The 17,506-nt window shown below is 39.0% G+C and overlaps 1 protein-coding gene across 1 annotated transcript in view; it reads right to left on the reverse strand.

Moving 5' to 3' along the window:
* The window catches only part of LOC146568723 (melanopsin-A-like), a 31,900-nt gene that overhangs the window by 8,541 nt on the left and 5,853 nt on the right, over positions 1–17,506 (reverse strand). The window contains exons 2-9 of the mRNA XM_085284956.1: positions 16,910–17,046; positions 16,639–16,772; positions 10,910–11,113; positions 8,702–8,873; positions 8,307–8,468; positions 7,453–7,560; positions 4,517–4,688; positions 4,233–4,421 (exon numbers count right to left, since the gene is read on the reverse strand). Coding sequence (XP_085141082.1) covers positions 4,233–4,421; positions 4,517–4,688; positions 7,453–7,560; positions 8,307–8,468; positions 8,702–8,873; positions 10,910–11,113; positions 16,639–16,772; positions 16,910–17,046 — 1,278 coding nt within the window. The remainder of the gene's footprint in view (positions 1–4,232; positions 4,422–4,516; positions 4,689–7,452; positions 7,561–8,306; positions 8,469–8,701; positions 8,874–10,909; positions 11,114–16,638; positions 16,773–16,909; positions 17,047–17,506) is intronic.

Here is a 17,506-nt window from a genome sequence, read left to right on the forward strand (position 1 = left end):
CTTGTTTAATTCAGTGCAGTTTAACAGCACAACAAACTATATCAACAAAAATAATCGTACAGTTAAAATGCCAGCCCTCTTAAACACTCTCATAAATTGAAATTGACAGTCATGATGACTGTGTATAGGTAACAGTGTGTGAGTGTATATGTCATGTAAACATGTATACAAACTACTGACTAAAGATGGAGGTAGCAGTCAGGGGCTTTCTTCCACTGCCAACAAGTGCAGTACTTTTAAACACGGGGCCGCATCATGCAAACTGTGGATTAAGTCTGAAAGTCCCAGATTACTGGATTAGTGTTTGCACCCTCTGTATCAGAGTCCTCAGTGAACCTGACCTGCGTGGCGGTTTGCCTGCATGTGTGTGTTTGCATCATGCATACATGTGGATTGCTTGTATTATTTTTATTCCTGTGAACTAAGATGATTAGAGGGAGACGGAAATGCTCCATATACTGCATGTCCCACATAAAAAGACCTGTTGCTATCACTGGCCTGTCAACAGCATGAGGCTTTTTTTCAGGTTTTTATGAAACAAATAAAATGTCTGGGCGACACTTGACACAAGAATGTGAGATGATACTGAGGAATTATTCAGAACAAGCTGTTAAATAATAAATTGTTGTTAATCAGCTTCTGAACATGTCAGAATTGAGAGGTTTATAATTTTTTTCCTACACCAGCCAATGAGCCATTAATTTCTAAACACTAAACATTAATTTATTTTAATTAAAAATGGTTTAAAATGGTTTATGAGTTAAAATATAGATTTTCATGATGATTCAATTACATGGTGGTTTCAGTTGCAACACTGGGTAACACAGGACAATGGAAGCTCTCAGTTTAAGGTGGTCTTGTGCATGTGAGTGCATTAAGAGTGATCAATCATAAAAAGATCAGTTGGCTTCTGCCACTTAGTTGCCAAAAGCTAGAGCAATCGCTGACAGCTGGTGTGGATGGCCTCCAGTACCAGAAACTATTACACACCTGGTAACTTCTGTGTACGCTGGGTTTCTTAGTTTGTGAACACTACCATGCAAAATTATCTACTCGTGTTCAAATTTTATTGGACAAATTTTATGACATTACTCTAACATCCTAAACAACATAAATGCAAATTAAACACATGTGTGACGCTTGAAGGGGCTGATAAAGTGACTAAGTCGATAAAGCTTAAATTATAGATGTGATATGAATGAAAACTAATGCTGGGTTTATTTTTAAGATACTCGACAGCCAATTTCACTTGCTGCCAGCAACTTCTGTCATTTTTAGTTAGGTCACAGCCAGCTAAAAATGACAAAATGCCATTGCAAGCTGATCTTCACTAATAAAAGACAGAGAGAGAGAGGGGGGGGGGGGGGGGGGGGGAGAGAAAGGCTTACAGAACTGTGATTGTCTGGTGGGGAGGCTCAGGCATTTAGTATTTGAGGTCACATGTGGGTTAGCACAAATTACTCCTAAACTGTGGATTTTGAGCTGTCTGTCAAAGGATGTGTGAATGGCATTGTGAGGGCCGCTTTATGCTGTCTGTCCACATCAGAAATCCAAAGTGTTTATAGACGTTCTAGGCTGACATGTTCAAAGGCACAGAGAAAAGCAGGGTTTTATAGAGAGGAGGAGATGCAATAGTTTTTGAAAATGGTCCATTCCCAGTTCTGCAATCGTTCACGTGACAAAGGCATCAACATTTGACTCCTTTCATGCCTTCCCACAGTTATGTTGTTCCCTAGTTTGAATTAGAGTATAAAACCAATATGATGACAATACAAGTATTCCCCCATGTACAAGAGAGATGGACATCTAACAAATGAAGGGTGTGTTGAGAAGATAGTAGGGGTGCTTCGAGGATGGAGGAAAGATGCAGAGGATTAATAATGTACTAGTGACAATCTTCCAAAATAAAGGTGATAGGACCAGAAGGGAAAGGATTAGAAATGGGTATGTCAGAGGAAGTTAGAGTTAGAGATGGTTTGGACATGTGCAGAGGAGGGATCGTGGATATATTGGGCAAAGAATGTTGAAGATGGAGCTCTCCAGCAGCAGAGGAAGAGGAAGACCACAGAGAAGATTCATGGATGCAGTGAAGGTAGGGTTAACAGGGATATGACAGGATGGAAGCAGACGGTCCACTGTGGTGACCCCTAAAGGAAGCAGCCAATAAATAAAAAGGCGAAGAAGAAGAAGAGGATGCTAGGCATGTTCCACTTCTTTAAACCATGGTGGTATAACTGAGTCGTGACCTGGTGGTTGTTTATGCTCCTTGACAGTTTATTACTCTCAAACAGATCGACTTACAGTATGTAACTATGACAACCACATGGATTGACCCACAGGTGACTTCCAGCCTTTGAATCAATAAATACATTGATGGAGGTTAAACTTTTGGATAAAACTTTCCTTTGAGTTCTTTATGTGCTGTAAACTGTGAGAGTTTATAGTCCATTTAACAGCCTATTTGTTAGAAATTTGCCTGCACTGTGAACTCTTACAGCTGTTCATTTACTGAGTTTTGCAATTAAAAGTGGCACTTTGTGGGGTGCTAATTTAGCTCACTGGCTTGAACAAGCGACCCATATGCCCAGGTTTGAATCCGCTCCAATGACACCCACTGTTTATCTTCCCCTGTTCTCTATCCTCAATGTCGCTGGCTTCTCCCTCACTGTCTAAAAAACAAACTTTATGTGGGTTTACATTCACTTTCACTTGGCTGTTTACACCATATGTCCCTCAGTGGAGAAACTGTGAGTTACATTTTTGTCACTAGTGATAGAGTAATAATGCAGAGTTGTAGACATCAATACATGCTGATTCCAACATGACACTCTTTTCTTCATTTTACTGTATTTCTGATGGCAGAGTTTATATGCAGGTTGATTTTAAAGTAGCTGTGATCACAATAAAGTTCCAGACATGAAGATTTCAGACTGAGACAGTTCGCAAATGTCAGCTTCAGAGAGTCATTTAAAAGCAATAGCAGTCCGCGAGGTACTTGTTCTTTATGAAATTCTTTCTGTGGTTTGAATTTGTTTTAAAAAGTCAAATAAGCTGTTCCCATTGGTAACCAGACAATATGAGTGATACTGAAATGCAAAGTCAAACCAGCAAGATCAGCGTTATTTTCTGGCACCACAGAAACACAATTACACAGTCCCTGGTCATAACATTGAGTTAGCCTGGATTTTAAGTGGACTCCCATCAATATGTCCTCTTTAAGTTATATGCAATTAAACAATGATGACATCGACGATGTCTCGAGCTCCCAAACAACAATTTAAGAGGATTTAGATCAGCTTTGATGGACAAACAAGAAGCAAAACCTTCCATCAAAAGTATCATGAAAATATTATAAGAAATGATCGCCTGAGTCCTATTTCACCCCTTTTTAACTCTATACTTCAGAAATATACTTAGAAATACCATATGGTGTAAAAATAAATCTTTGGGTTTACTATATAGTAAATATATTCTATGTGTGCTGTCAAAAAATCCAGCGACTCTGCCAATAGAAAGAAAAACACTTTAGCTGTTTTAAATTTGAAAAAGTTATCACTTCCGATTCAAGACTACCAGCACAAGCTTAACCGCAGTTTCACAGCAGACCTCAAATTTGCACAGAAAGTAAACTCTGTCCTCGAGAAACAACTTTTACATCAGAGTTCTGGTGATTAGAGCTGTGTCCAAACAGTTGTGTCAGTGAACGAGTTTGTTACGTCTGAACCAATAACAGGGACATCTGGTCACAAGCAAGCACAGAAGCAGTTAAACTGTCATTCGACGGGTTGTGTGCTATGAATTCATCTGCAAGGGAAAGACTTTCAGTGCAGTTTTACTTAGAGGGAATATTCAATACAAAGTACCTCAACAGTGGTGTTGTGTCAGCCGGCCATTGTACACCCATTCAAAATGCATCAAAACTTCTTTCTACTTCTTTCAGGAGCCAAACATAATTTGCAATGACTCCCTACCTTACTCTACAGATTTTACCTTGTGCAACTCTCTTCCCCAAAATAAACACAGGCTGAAGGCTTTTAATACAATGAAGGACACTGTGCAGGTGATCAGAAAGAGACTTCCACTTATTGAGCACTGAAAGGTTTTTTCAAAGTGAAAAAGGAGATGAGAATGAAGGGGAGACAAAGCTAATTAAAATCAAGTAGACTGGAATCATGGAACTTTTTGTTGTGTTAGCAGCAATACCTTTACACAAGTGAGGCTTTTATACTCACAGTGATTGGTGACAGGTGACATATTGCTGGATCAGTGGCGTTGTGAGCAGAGGTTCTCTCGTACTCTGTGTTATACCCTCTCACCTTTGACCTCTGGCTAGCGTGACGCACCTGTTTGGCATCACCGGACAAGTGACGACTAACAGGAGTTCGTGAAGAGTAGTCTTCCTCCGTGTCTGAGAACTGGGCCTGAGATGGAAAAGGACTGAAATCAGCAATCCATATTTTAAACCTTTGTACAAGGACATAAAATACAAAACATATTAAATATGAGCCACACTCACTGATTCACTCTCAGACTGGGAAGAGTTGTGAGTCCTGCTGGGGCCTTTGAACTCTGACTGGCTGGTGAGGGTTGATCGGCGGATGGACTGGAAGCTGCTGCTGCTGAAACGGTCTCTGCTCTTCATACACAGCAATACCCCGAGGTAAGGAACGTACCTGCTGATTGCTGACCTGAACGAGACAGAGAAATTTTCCAATCCATAATTGCTTTTTTTTTTTAATTACATGATAGTGAAGTGTGGGGCTGCATGACATCCTTACAAGCTGGAGCTGAATTAGACAAATGTCAGCTTTTAATTAGGATGTTAAAAAGTTATCAAGATGAGAATACCACAAAAAATAAAGTAGTCATGAGGCTTGGCTCCTTAAAGTTTGGTAAATGGTAAATGAACTAGATATATATACAGTATAGTGCTTTTCTACACTATACAAGTTTGATTAATGCTGTGCATTTAAGGGGTTGTGGTACAACTACCAAGACTGCCCATGTTGTCACTGTAGTCAGTTTTTTCCTTTATTTCAGTGTACTGCTCTTTTACTACTATTTAATTATTGCCTTACTAATGCATTTACTACTATTCAGTTTCTAGTTGCTTCGGTGATTCATGTAACAACACAAAACAAAACCAAATAAGCTATTTTCAGCCTTATTCACTTGGGGGTGAGGGGTGGGGTAGGGTTGTTAGCAGGTAGCTTGGCATGTTTGATGTGGTTTCACCTGGAATTCTCTCCCTGATAAAACCTGAAAGGGATTTTTGTCTCCTGCTGGAACCTTTTGATTGTTAAGCGAATGTGCCAACTACCACACAAAAGCAGGATCAAATAATAAACAGTAGTAATAAAATAATGATAATAAATTATAAAGTAGGTTGAGGCTGATGTTCACCCAGCACTTTGTAGTGTCTTTAAAATCAACACGAATTGGCTCCGTTGCTAAGGTGCAGAATGAATCCCCATGTAAGGATTAGCTTTAAAATAATAATTTGATAAGGAGCAAAGTTATGATAAAATGGACATGATGAGTACTTTAAGGGGAGACGGGATCATAGTGTCTGCTCAGATCAAGTTTGCTTGAACTTACACTCACTAGTGCGTAGGCATGTTCATGGTAAGCATGGCAACAATTTTAGGGGCAGCTGTAAATCAGGAGGTAGTGCAGGTCATCTACTAATTGGAAAGTTAGTAATTCCAAAAGTTCCAAAATACAAGGATATTTGCTGCCAAATGTCCTCGTACTACTGCCAAAAACAAAAGTAAGCGCATTGTGTACATGAAAGTATAGCCTGCTAATGAATATTATCAGAATTTTTCCCCAGTTGAATATTTAAATAAATTTTTACAAAAGTGAAGTCATTTGCATTCTTTTTCATTGTTCATTTCTTGTACAGATTTTGAATTTCTGCTTTTACCATCCCACAAATCAGAAAATATGGTCAAAAGTCTGAAAAATAGGATTGGAACTGAAATGTTCTACAGAGTAACATATATCTAAATCCCTCCAAATTGTTATTGCATCGGACTTTCTTGTGGGATCGGTGTGTATGTGTGTGTGTGTGTGTGTGAGTGTCATGTGTTGCAGGAGGTTGCAGGAGGTGCCGAACACATGGCCAGTGTTCATGGCCAGACTTGTAGCTTGTTCGCAATTTTTTTTATATTAGAATGTGATTAAAGAAGTGCAAAGGAGTCACTGGGAGTGTCATGCGCCTCTGTGCGATGGCACATTTACCCTCTGGTTATTGTATTTGATCATCTTTATTAACCTGCTTTCTAGCACTCTCTGTTTCATGCAGAGTAGTGATTAGCTATGAAGACTCATCTGCTTGCATATGAAGTCAGGATGGTTGGAGTGCCTCTCTCTCTGGTCTGACATTGGCCTCCTTTGACTTCAGCTGCTTAGTAAACGTTCAATATTCTACTGAGTTGAATGTTGTGGGTTGTCTTGTTTTCCGTTTTAATTTCATTAGTTTGGTTTATTAACACAAGTTTAGATAAGGCGATTTAATCGAATCACACACTGGGTGGGTGGCCTTCAACCTTCTTTTGTTTGTTTGTTTCTGGCGCTCCAATCTCCTTTATTTGTCTTTTTTAATGTTTGTTTTTTGTATTCTTCAAAATTCTTTGAACTGTAGAAACTTTGTGACATCGTATATGCTGGGCTCCTGAGAGATTTGTAGATTTTTGGGGGCTGACCTCTCACACCCCAAGCTAAAATTATACCCTTTTAAAATAATTAAAGAACAATGAAACCTTATTCTGATATAATGTAAACCACACATGTTAATCATTCTGTGGTTGTGCCATCGGTTAAAGTATCAACTACTGAGCAACATCTTTGCTAAAACTCCAAAAATAATCTCCCTTTCTAATCAGAGCTGATCAGATGTAACTGACTATAGACCAAGGAAACACATCCCAGCCATTTATATGGGTGACGATGACAAACCTGGCAACATAGTATCAATTATGCACACATGCAGAGAGAGCAATACCAAATTTGACACACTCTCAAACCAAATAAGATGAAATATTTACTTGGAGAGATAACTAACATGAGCATGGAAGCAGCTAAATTTGTTCTTTAAAAAAGTCTGAGCCGGGGGGGGGGGGGGACACAGAGACAACATGAACCTTTACTAAAATACTTCAAAATGATTATTTTGTATCTTTTCTTTACTTTCTCTGTATACCAATTATACTTCTCTGTCACACTGCTTTATTATTCCTTTTTGTAGCTTGATGTTTTCTTTCTTTTCTTACATTCTTACTGTGGTGTGCCATTGTGTACATACTGAAGCTGCAAAAAGTTTTTTGCTTTTATGTCCTTAATTATTACTCTGACACCTTGTGTAACGTCTGCTTCTTCACCGCTGTTGTGTGCGAGGAGATTGAGAAAGAACACCATTATTTTTTAACTGTTACTGCAGCTACATCCTACCTGTATTTAGGATGTGTTATGGCGTATATGATGGGGTTGTGGATAGCTGATGCTTTGGCAATCACAGCAGGAACAGAGTTCATATAAGGAGTTAACAAGTCTGCATACCTGAGAGAGAGAGAGGGAGAGAGAGATGAGACAGATGGTGGCAGGAAGAAAAATGAGACAAGGAAATGAGACACATTTGTGTGACAAGGGCATGGGTGGGCGTGTGTTGTCTTGTGCAGAATTAGTGCAGAGACACAGGACTGGGACACACAGTTGGGCTTGCATTTAGTGCTCAATTCATCCCTCACTTCACCCCAACATTTTCTTAACTGCTTGTTCAGCCAGGGTCACGGTGGGCTGGAGGCTATACTTCAGGTGACACTGGGACAATGATGGGGTACTTCTTGGACAGGCAGCACAGTCCATCGCAAAAGAACAGGCAGCAGGTAGTTGTGTCACTGTCCACCTGATCAATCCAGTATGCAGCCTTTCCTAGTTTCTTATTGGTCTACCAAGTATTGAGAGAAATATGGTGGTTTGGAACAAATCTACTTAAAAAAACAAAGGTTTGGTTCTGTCATGCATGTGTATTGATGAATACTCTGTTCTAGGTAATCCATCACGGGAGTTCACTTCCTACAGGAATATTGACAGTCTTGCTACGACTAAAACCACGCAGCCATAGATAAATAGCTTTTGGCTGAAACAGCTTTAATGGCATCTTCAATCATAAACTCAGTACTTTATTGTGAGTAAAGTGTTCAACTTTGGGGTTTTTTCGTCCTAATGGAGAATTTTAGACGTCACTGGACTGTGAAAAAAGATGTCTCTTTAGCAGACACTGACACACACACTTGTGCACGTACCCAGCAAATGCAGTGAGGGCTGTGCAGGAATAAGGGGCCCAGGAGATGACAAACAGGAGGATGACGATGAGTGCAATTTTAGCCATCCTCCATTCGCTCCTCATTTTATGGAACCTCTTTGCAGAGTCTCTGGTCCCCTCGCAGTTGATCTTTGTTATTGCCCTGTGATGCACAGACATGCCCACCACCAGTAAAAATAGTTATCGAAAGCCGTCGTCTATAATAAATAATATAAATTGTAATTTTACTGTGATAACAGACCCTCGTTTGTAATTCATTTTTATGGCTAACTTGTTGATATTCACACAGCTGTGGGAGTGTGTCACAGGAGGAGACCTTCGAGAATAATAGCCATAAATGGTGTTGATGTTCGTGTGTGCATGAACAGTACCAACCGCGTTGTGTGTCGAATGGCTCTGAAGATACAGCAATAGCAGAAAATGATGACAAAGAGAGGGATGAAGAAGACAAAGGTGAAGAGCAGCATGGTGTAGGAGCGGACGGAAGGGGTGAACGTCATGTAGTCCCAGGAACAAGACGTCATCAGACCCTCCGGGACGTAGGCACCTTTGGGAGGACATAAACTCTTTTGGTCATTTTCCACATCATTAAATCTGACATTTCTCTCCTGCCTCTTTGCTCCTGAAAAGTCTTTGACTTCATACTTCTGCATTTTGAACATGTTTGTGCCTACTACTTCAATAAAGGGCTGCCGGTAGAGTATGTGATTCTTGTATGAATGGAGTTTACTATATGGCCAACCTTTTACCACATTGATTTATTTTGTCTATTCAGTGGACAGAAAAATGGAAGAAAACACTGTTTTATATAAGATGTATGGAAGGAAATCCATCCTATAACTGCTAAACACCTAAACAACCTTGAAGACAATGAATGAAAGAGCCAATAGCCTTTGGAAATACAGGTAACAAAGCATAAATAGGGAATACAGAATTAAGCTGCATTACTGGTTTGTACTGTTTATGTAATTTATCCTCTCTCACTGTATTTTATTGGAGTCACTGAGATATTTCTTTGAAATCCTGAAGAGGTTTTTTTTTGCCATTGTTTGTGGGGCTTTCCATTGATTGTCACTCCCTGAGACTAGACTTGAATTTGTAAAATGACCACAGCTTCTTAAGAATGCATAACATACCAATGGAAACTCAATTAAGAGCCTTGCCATGGTATACACACTCCCTGGTGGTGGTGGCACTGGATAAAGAATGAGTCAATGCACATTCAAGTCAAACACATCTCCCCTGTGGTTCCACTGTTTCTGGCACATTGTCCAAAAGCACCTTTATTTTTAATCAATCAGTATTAGTGACACGTTCGAGTTTACTTTTATTTCCAGCCATGGTTATGTTATGGTTAGGCTTAATAAGAAGCCATGTTGTAGATTTTAAGTTAAAACCTTCAACCTTTTCAGAAAAAGCTTGGATTTATTGAGATTAAGAAAAGGGAGAAGGCTTTCAATGGTGCTGCCATGTAACCCATTATGTACTACCACCATGGAGTCCTTTGTGGAGGCGACATCATGCTGTGACAGGCTATGTAAGTGTCTAAATCTTACTATTGTATGCATTTATTTGTTTGTTTTTTTTCTTACCCTACACCTCTATCAATCATAATTGCTAGCTGTATTTTGTTGTCTTAATCAGTCCTCACACACTTTCTGGACAGGCCTAAGCTTAAGTGTCTATGATTTTAATAATGTAGACTTGTTCTTCATGGGTTGCAGCAGTTGCTTTCACAGCTGGAGTTGTACTTTGTGATACTTGAACAAGATGTGGACAGAAATACCCCTCCCCTAAATCAAACACAGTACAGGAAAAGCCAAAAGCTAATATGAGAGCGATGGCTCAAACACAGCTCTGTGGTGGTACACACAGCTTTGCAGACCATTGTCTACATGTTGTAGCTGTTTACTCTCACCAGGTGGCAATGTCACAAGCAACCATACTTCTGCTTGGGATGTTGTTGGGCCTAGCCAGAGAAGTTACATGCAAAGAGTTAAAATAGTGAAACAGCTAAAAACAGTGGAAAGTGTCCACCATCTGTGCCTCTCATGTTGAACTTTTTGTCTTAAATTTTTGCCCCCATTCTTCTCTTGTTTGTATTGAACTCGGCTGTCGCTCCTTTTTCTTGTTATGGTCCACTTTTCAACCAGTCAGCGTTTAACCTTCGCATAGCTTAATCAATGTTAAGGTGTCAGGTCCTTGGAGGACTGCACACAAGCATATTTGCATTGGTAGCATCCCCCTTTGTGTGTACTCTGCAAATGCGAGTACCTTCACAAACAGATGCAAATGTGGTACCATAAAACGTGTGAGGCTGCAGAGCCTCAGTAAAACTGTTCCACTATCATATCCATCAAGTGTTTTAATGATTCACGTGAAATGTTCATTTTTTTCCATGCTGAAAAGGCAAACCAAGATCTCTTTGAAATAATGCCACACTTTTCATCAGGAAATACAAATGCTGCCATTAGTTAGATCAGTTGGAAATAAGTAGCTAGACAGAGATTCAAAAACTATATCGCTATATCACACTGATAATCATTATTAAACATCCAGGTCACTGAATAAAATTGTACTCACTCCAGCCAAAGAAGGGCGGCAGACTCCAGCCCACTGAATAGAGCCAGGCAACAGCCACAGTGGTGAATGCTTTCTTACGAGACATCACCCCGAGGGAAGCCAGAGGCCTGGTGATCACCACGTACCGGTCCACTGCAATCACCATCAGTGTCATCATACTGCAGATACCGAAGAGAGCTCCACAGAAGGCGTACAGCTCACAACCTCGGTAGGAAATGTCAACATGTGCTCATGTTAATACTGACCACATCTGATTGTATAATCACAAATAATTGTAGTAAAAACTACAGTGATAGCAGACAAAGTGGTTAACTCTCTAACTGCAATGTTTAGTTAGGTTTAGCTTTCTATTCCTAAGGGGAACATTTTTGCTGGTTGACCATTTGAGATCTATGCTTCATAGTCTATACAATTGGACTGTAAGAATTTCTTAGAGTCAAGTGACAAAAACTGCATTCTTCAATTACCACGTGAGGCTTGCTCCCTGTTGAAATTCCCAGCTATTAATAATCCAAAAAGCATGGTACAAGTAGGAAAAGAGCTAAAAGCTCTGTAGCTTCATAACATGTAAAGTGTTCAGTTCCCTTTTTATAAATGTATAGCACCAATTTGCAACAAAAGTTCCTTTACAGTGCTTTATCTTATATAGGCCCTATAGTGAACCCTATGAAGAAGAACTTTGCAACAGTGGGAAGGAACTTCCACATCACAACCTAGCCATGAGGACTGCAAACAGATGTACTCCTCGTGACGGTCTCGAGGCAGAATAAATGGAGAGAGTTGCATCAGGAAGAACATTTGGTATAAAATAATTGCCAAATCAAAAATAGCCATTATCATGCAGGCATTGTTGTGTTAGCAATGACAGACACGAGTGCTGTTGACCGGCAAGGTGCTTGTTGTAACTAGGATACTGCTGAGTAAAGAGAAAGAGGAGACAGCGTGTTTGAAGGCAGGCTGGAGGAAAAAATGAAGAGCACAGGGAAGGTTTTTGGATGTTGTGAAGGAGGACGTACAGAGCGTATGAAGGAATAGGGTGAGATGGAGGCAGGTGATTGATTGGTGATGGAGCAGGTGAAAGATAAGGAATGTCTTAAGGGTCGCTATGACTAACAAGTGGATACCAACACAAGCAGCAGTAGGTAGTAAGGGAACCTCACAAACAGGTGGTTGACATCATGATGGCTATTTCCATCTATTATGTACAGTTTGTTGTCACATGCAGCGTTAGCATGAAATTCATAGTTTTTCGATCCTTTTTTTTTTCAATTATCACGGTAAAAAAAGACCCAAAACAGTTTATTTAAATAATTTGATTGGCACTTAATTTCATGCTACATTTCGAAGTATAATGAGATAAATGAGATATGAAATGCTGGAAAAGAGCTCTAGGTTAGCGATTACACTTAACATCATTTGCAGACAAGTGTATGTGGTGAATTAGAAATGAGAGAAAATGTGAGGGAAATAGAAAGCAGGGAGTGTGAAACCTAATGTTTATATAATGAAAAATGTGTCAGAATATTTTAACATGCTGTCTTTTTTTAGAGAGACACATTGTTGGCATATTTACACTTAATGTATCCATGAGGAAATCTAATAGATACACTTGTGGAAATATATTCATGCAGATGACACGCATGACAAACGACAAGCATTCACTCATCATTTCATCAGCTGTTTTTCCTCCAGGCTGTAGTTTTGTAATTACCATTGACCTGTCACACGTCATATAATCACAACATCAAGTCCAAGCATATGACAAACTCTGTGTTGGCTTTGTGATGAAACTCAAACAAATGCAGGCGATTAAGGCAGTTTAATATAGTGTACATCAACACATCTGTGTGTGTGCGTGTGTTCAAAAGCCAAATGCTGAAGCTAATAAATTCCAGACTGGTTCACAATAAACAGCAGATGTTTTCTGAAGAAGAACAATATTTTTAAGTCCTGAGGCATTTGCTGTAACAACAATGCTGAGAGCATAGTGAAGTCCAAATGCTTTATAAGAGGGGAAAAAATTTATGAGATTGTTTTTATGCAAAATGTGGAAATATGCAATAAAAACCGACATTTAAATCTAAAAACAAAATAATAAAAATTGTCATTTGCATATGGTAGATAAGTTAAACTACAACGTCCAGTGAATATCCAGAAGAAGAAAAAGTATGGCATGTGAAAGCATCAGATTCATTAGAACCAAGGTGGACAAATAAATACATTCAACAATTTTAAATGCTGAATAATCTATGATATCTAAAATGTTTTGCAGTGTTTGGAATTTGGCTGGAGCTCATTTAATTATGGCATCTTGTGACACTTTATCTTTATCCATTTTCTTTGTCGCTTCACCAAATAATGTTGCAGGTGTACAGTAGCCAATCCCTGCTGATACTGGGCGATAGCCAAGGAACACCCATCAGTCAATCATAAGGTTTCCACACAGAGAGACAGACAACAATTCACTCTAACAACCAGCCAACAGTCCATCAAATGTAAAACCTGCTTGCTTTGAGTTTCACTTCATTTGCTCTTCTTGTTTTCATTTGATTTTTTTCCCCTAGCAGCTTATTTATATCACAGGATACTCAAATCAAAATATACCATCAGTCACATTTTTCATATTTCTCATATTTAAGCCCCTGGATTCATTCATTCATTCATGTATAAAAACATGTCACAAACACCAGTAAAAGCTATTAAATCGATAACAAGAAACTGAAAAGCCTTGATAGCTGTATAGGATCAGTCTTTGTGAAGCAGTTTTAAGCTTCAGGTGATAGCTACATAGCCCTAAACTATAGCGACTCTACACCCACACTTGTGGGTAAATGTGTTAAAAATACCACCCAGTTTGAATGTTATCGATCTATTGACTGACACAAGTAGGTGGTCTCCTACAATCTTGTGAAAAACCAAGAACACCCCATGAATTAGCTGAAACACCTTTAACAGCAATAACTTGAAGTGATTGTTTTCTGTATAACTTTATTAATCTCTCACATCGCTGGTAAGGAATTTTAGCCTGTTTGTTTTCATGGGGTTTGCATTTGTCTATTCACTGCTCTCTTAAGGTTCTGCCACAACACTTCAGTCTGGTTACTGGTGCTGACTGTTAACTGTTATGACCAAACATCATTACTTTGGTATCATCTGTCCAAACAACATTGAAGACTTGTGGTTTGCTTAGTGGCAAACACTCAGCATGTTATCGTGTGCAAGAAATTAAATGTGCTATTGTTTCTAACATTTTGAATGTTGCATTTGAAAGCTTGTCAATAAATGTGTGTCAAATATAAACATACTGGAATAATATGGGTAACTTCAACCTCTGTGGTCTTCTAGTAAATCAAATCAAATCTATGTGACATCATTTCATCAGTGGGGCAGTGTTTGCCTCACAGCAAGCAGGTCCTGGATTTAAATCCAGCAGCTGGCTGGGGTCACATTATCCATGGGCCTGTGTGGGTTCCTCCTGCTTGTTAGACACATTGGTTACTCAGTGTCTGTGTCTCTATCTTAGATCTTTCTTAGTGATAGACTAGTGAGCTGTCCAGGGAGTACCCTGCCTCTCAGCCCAGGATGGGCAGGGTACCACATTGCTACCCTGACAAGCGATTAAGAAAATGAATTAATAGATGACATCATTTCATTGTGTATAATTGTTGCCTGAACTGAAGAAACCAGATGGTCACTAAAGTTTATTCTTTGAGGAAAATCAATGTCCCTGCAATAGACAGACTGACAGATCATCCACCTAACCTCCTAAAACTGCCACTCACAGAATCCCTAGAGCAGAGGTTGGCAACCCATGGCTCTTTAACAGCTAAAGAGCCGCATGCAGCTTGCAAACAACAGATTACAATTCGGGCTAACCCTAACGCTATTAATAAATGTACTCCATGTATTAATTTAACCTCTCCCAATTACATCTGTCATGCATCTGCCCTAAGGCACAACAGAAAAATCCCATTATTAATTAATGTATTGAGATTTTGTTTAAAGGTACAGTGTGTAACATCTTGCCACTAGATGTCAGTACATTACAGATTGCACCCAAAATAAAAACAGCTTTCTTACCTCTCCCAGGTCAAATGCATAATCTTAGCTACTGTGTCTGCTGTGGGACAAACACCTCTAGCCATTGTTCATCTGCAGTGAGTGTAGGTTTTTGGGCCACTGTTTACTTCAGCTATCAATATGTGTTCCGGTATATTTACTTCAGAGGAGACTATAAAACCTTTTGAAAGCAATCTGATATGAGCTGATGTATCAGTGAAGCTCACTTCTGACCAGTGACACCAATCCTGAGATGAGTTGTTGAGTATATTTGACACTGTTAGCCAGCTTTCTTTGAAGTGGATCTAACATTGATGGACTCTGGCTTGCAGCAAATAAACTCTCAATGATGTGAGAATGTAATAAAATTATTTATGTGTTTATCAGATGGAAAATGTAATCTTTGGGACACTCAAGCCTAACATTAGCTTTTATATTTTCTTTAGCTTATAACCAGCTGTTGTTGTTTAGCTGGCTTGTTGTTAGCTTTCTGCTGACAATATGTAATTGCAAAAATATTGAGAACAAATAAGCATGTTCATGCACATTGTCATGTCTTAAAACCCTGATTTAAATTCAAGAGATGAGGCTTAAGCTGACGAGAAAGAGGATGAGGAAGAAGAGAGTGCAATGGTGGGGGAGGAAATAACCGTGATGAGAAAGCGATGATGAAACTATACATGTAAAAATGTCAAAAACTCATATACAGTTTAACAGAGCTATCTGTAATCTTTAAAATAAAATAAACGTATTAAGTGTTCAATGTATGTGCTCGATTCTCTAGCCACATACATAAAACATTATTACCAAAAAATGTCCACCTCACTATATTTAAGATGATGGGGCAATGATTTGGCTTCAACAAACAGGTGCTCACTCATATGTATTTTTAATGGATTCATTTTATTTTATTTTAGAACACATTAGGTTTAATTTTACATGGATATTCTATTCACGTGAAATTATCTTAAAAAATGACTTACTGCACCTTAAAAAAAACACACATAAATTGCAAGACTCACCCGGTTTACTTGCTTTATTTTTTCATTTCATAATCTGAATCTTGTTCTGTCTTTTACAAAGGATAACTGGGTAGGAGGATGGCCAAGGCTAGAATTAAAAAAAAAGGAAGCAAACGCCCCCCTGCAGTAACCACCGCTGAGACTTGAGCTCCAGCTCTGACAGCCATTGGCTGTCTTCATCAAGGTCAGGACACCTCCTGAAGGCACCTCGACTACCAGTGTTTGATCAGTGGAGTGTGTTGCCTCTTTAAAAACCTCTCAATACGACATCTGCTAATGAATGATACCTCCCTCCGAATGCATTCATGTAAAACACGCTATCATCCTGCACATCTGATTATGAGTAACCCTACTGCACAGTGTTTTTTATTTTAAACTGTGACAGAAAAGCAATCATACGGGGTGACAGCTGTGTTTCTGTGTGTGTATCTGTGTGAGAACATTCACTGAACTGTATGTCACAATGAAAAGGTTAAGGTTACAGGTGGAATTCAAAGTGTGCGTGCCTGCACATATAAAAGACTGTTTAAAGTCTGTAAAGTCTGTAAGTGCAACATGTTACGTAATTGAGTCTGTAAAGTCTGTAAGTGCAACATGTTACGTAATTGAGTTAAAAATGTTAAGCTTTGTATGTGCACAGTGTTGCACCTTTCTTCCCAAAGATCCAGTGTTTGTGCATGCTGTTGATGAAGAAGATGGGCGTCTGCGTGAGACACATGAGGAAGTCTGTGACTGCCAGATTAATAATGAAAATGTTGGATGGTGTCCTCAGGCTTCGGCTCCTGCATACAAACATAAAGCTGTCATGCTTAATGAACTGGGAATAAATAAGTCACAACATATTCTATTATCAGAGAGATATGCAAAAGTAACTGTGGGACATTCATTTAAATCAGTCACATAAGCAGAAAAGAAATACCTGCAAAAAGCATATATGACCAGGAAGTTTCCCAGCAAGCCTGTGATGCCTACAGCAAGGATGACAACACCAATAGTGTAGTGAGCGTGGTCTGGAACATCTACGGTTGGAAATGGGTAGTCTCTGACCATGGAACCCTGCAACAGGACAACAGGAAGCAATTGCTTTTAATTCATGAAAGGACAGTGAAGAATTCAAAATCTAAAGAAAAACTGAAAAAGAAAAGGAAAATAATAATTATTGTAGTAATTGGGATGATTTAAATCTCATTAAATCTTAAATGGAGAGGAATAGAAGCTTGCAGTGGAAAGGAAAACAAAACAAATACTCATGTAAAAAATGGGCTTAAGCTGTTATTCAGCTGTAATTAATATAGACAACTATGTATACAGTAGGTCTTGAGCCACCCCTCATTTAAAAAAAAAAAATATTGCTAGAAAGGAGGAAATGGGCACAAAATGTGCGAAATACATTTTTGGTACGACCACCTACATTTTTAAACACAGGCTGAAATCTTTAAAGTTTTCTTTTCATTTCTTTAAGAAGTCTTCACGAACAGTTGCCAAGGTTACTTGAAGGACAAAGCTCTTCTTTGGA

This window comes from Mchenga conophoros, linkage group LG8 (genome assembly GCF_057382185.1).
Source record: "Mchenga conophoros isolate Kocher_MC1m ecotype Shallow Benthic linkage group LG8, M_conophoros_male_GT1.1, whole genome shotgun sequence".
NCBI classification, from domain to species: Eukaryota; Metazoa; Chordata; class Actinopteri; order Cichliformes; family Cichlidae; genus Mchenga; species Mchenga conophoros.